The sequence below is a fragment of the Galeopterus variegatus genome, unplaced genomic scaffold (assembly GCF_000696425.1).
Source record: "Galeopterus variegatus unplaced genomic scaffold, G_variegatus-3.0.2 Scaffold8305, whole genome shotgun sequence".
In the NCBI taxonomy this organism is placed as follows: Eukaryota; Metazoa; Chordata; class Mammalia; order Dermoptera; family Cynocephalidae; genus Galeopterus; species Galeopterus variegatus.
Genome location: NW_007734416.1, coordinates 63,260 through 64,603, shown reverse-complemented (window position 1 = coordinate 64,603; position 1,344 = coordinate 63,260). Strand labels below are relative to the sequence as shown.

Genomic DNA, 1,344 nt, shown 5'->3' with positions numbered 1-1,344 from the left:
TGTATTTTTGGCTTCGTAAGGGTGGACACACCAGGACAGGTTCATTCCTCACCTTTTCTACTGTCTCAGCCACCACTGGTTCTTCCTTTTTTCTAAAATGATCAAAAATAAATAGGTAAAACCTTGGTTCACTGCATTAATGGAATTAACAAAACAGGACTGAATCTTACCCACCAATCAAAATCAACAAATAATTTCTACACTTACTACTCTCTGGGCACTGTGGAGAGCAGAAAAGAAAAAGACAAGTCCCTGCCCTTGGAAAGCTTATAGTCGAAATGAGTTGGCACAAACAGAAAACAAAGACTAAGTAACTATTTTACAAACTGTAAGAATTCGTATGAATGGGTGAAGAAGTAAGGTAAATGATTCTGTTTGGGATTCGCAGTCCTCCAAGATCTAACCTTAACCCATCCGTCTAATCTCACCTGCCACTAATCTCCTATAAATACTCCAGGCCTGACTCAAACCATATTTTGTTTCCCAAACACACTCTCACTTTCCTGACACATGTGTTAGCTCACATTATATCCTTTCTAAAATGCCTGTCTTTCATTTTCACCTACAGAAATCTTACCTATCCTGTGAAGTCCTAGGATAAAACCATTCTCCTCCAAGAAACTGTACCTGATTTCCCCAACCAAATATAACTGTAAGTTCTTCTGATCTCCTTGGTACTTTATATTGTTCACAGAGCATATCACATTCTACCTGAGTTTTAATTTTATTTACATTCTACTTCTCTTTCAAGGTCTTTCAGCCTCAACACTACTCACATTTTGGACCAGATAATTCTTTGCCGTGGTGAGAGAGAGAGGACTGTCCTGTTCACTGTAGAATGTTTAGCAGCAACCCTGGCCTCTGCCTACTAGATGCCAATAGCACTACTGTTCCCTATCATGACAGCCAAAAGACATTGCCAAATGCCCCCAGTGGGCAAAATTGTCCCTGGTTAAGAATCACTGTACCAGATTATAAACTGAATACAAACACTTGTTTCATTGATTTTAGAGTTCTTTAAAAACATATTTAATAACTGCTTCTATAACTATTATTAAGTATATAGGCCAATGTGAAGAAATCTGCTTGACAAAGATGTTCATGAACTACCTAGGGATCCCATTTTTCAAAGAGATTGCATTTGATTATGATTGGTCATCCACAAAGAAACTGGAGGCTCCAGGAATGAAATGGTGTCTGGCCAAGAATTTGCTTTTTAATGCTATTCCTCCTTGCCTACTCTACGACTTAGTTCCAGCAATTAATCCATCTTTCTTTCTTTCTTTTTTTTCCCTTTTTGTCTTTTTTCGTGTCTGGCAACGGATCGCAACCCTCAGTGTCGCG

The 1,344-nt window shown here is 38.6% G+C and overlaps 1 protein-coding gene across 1 annotated transcript in view; it reads right to left on the bottom strand.

The window, feature by feature from the left end:
• MRPL50 (mitochondrial ribosomal protein L50) overlaps positions 1-1,344 on the bottom strand; it is a 12,365-nt gene that overhangs the window by 999 nt on the left and 10,022 nt on the right. Inside the window, exon 2 of the mRNA XM_008592776.1 lies at positions 53-92. Coding sequence (XP_008590998.1) covers positions 53-92 — 40 coding nt within the window. The remainder of the gene's footprint in view (positions 1-52; positions 93-1,344) is intronic.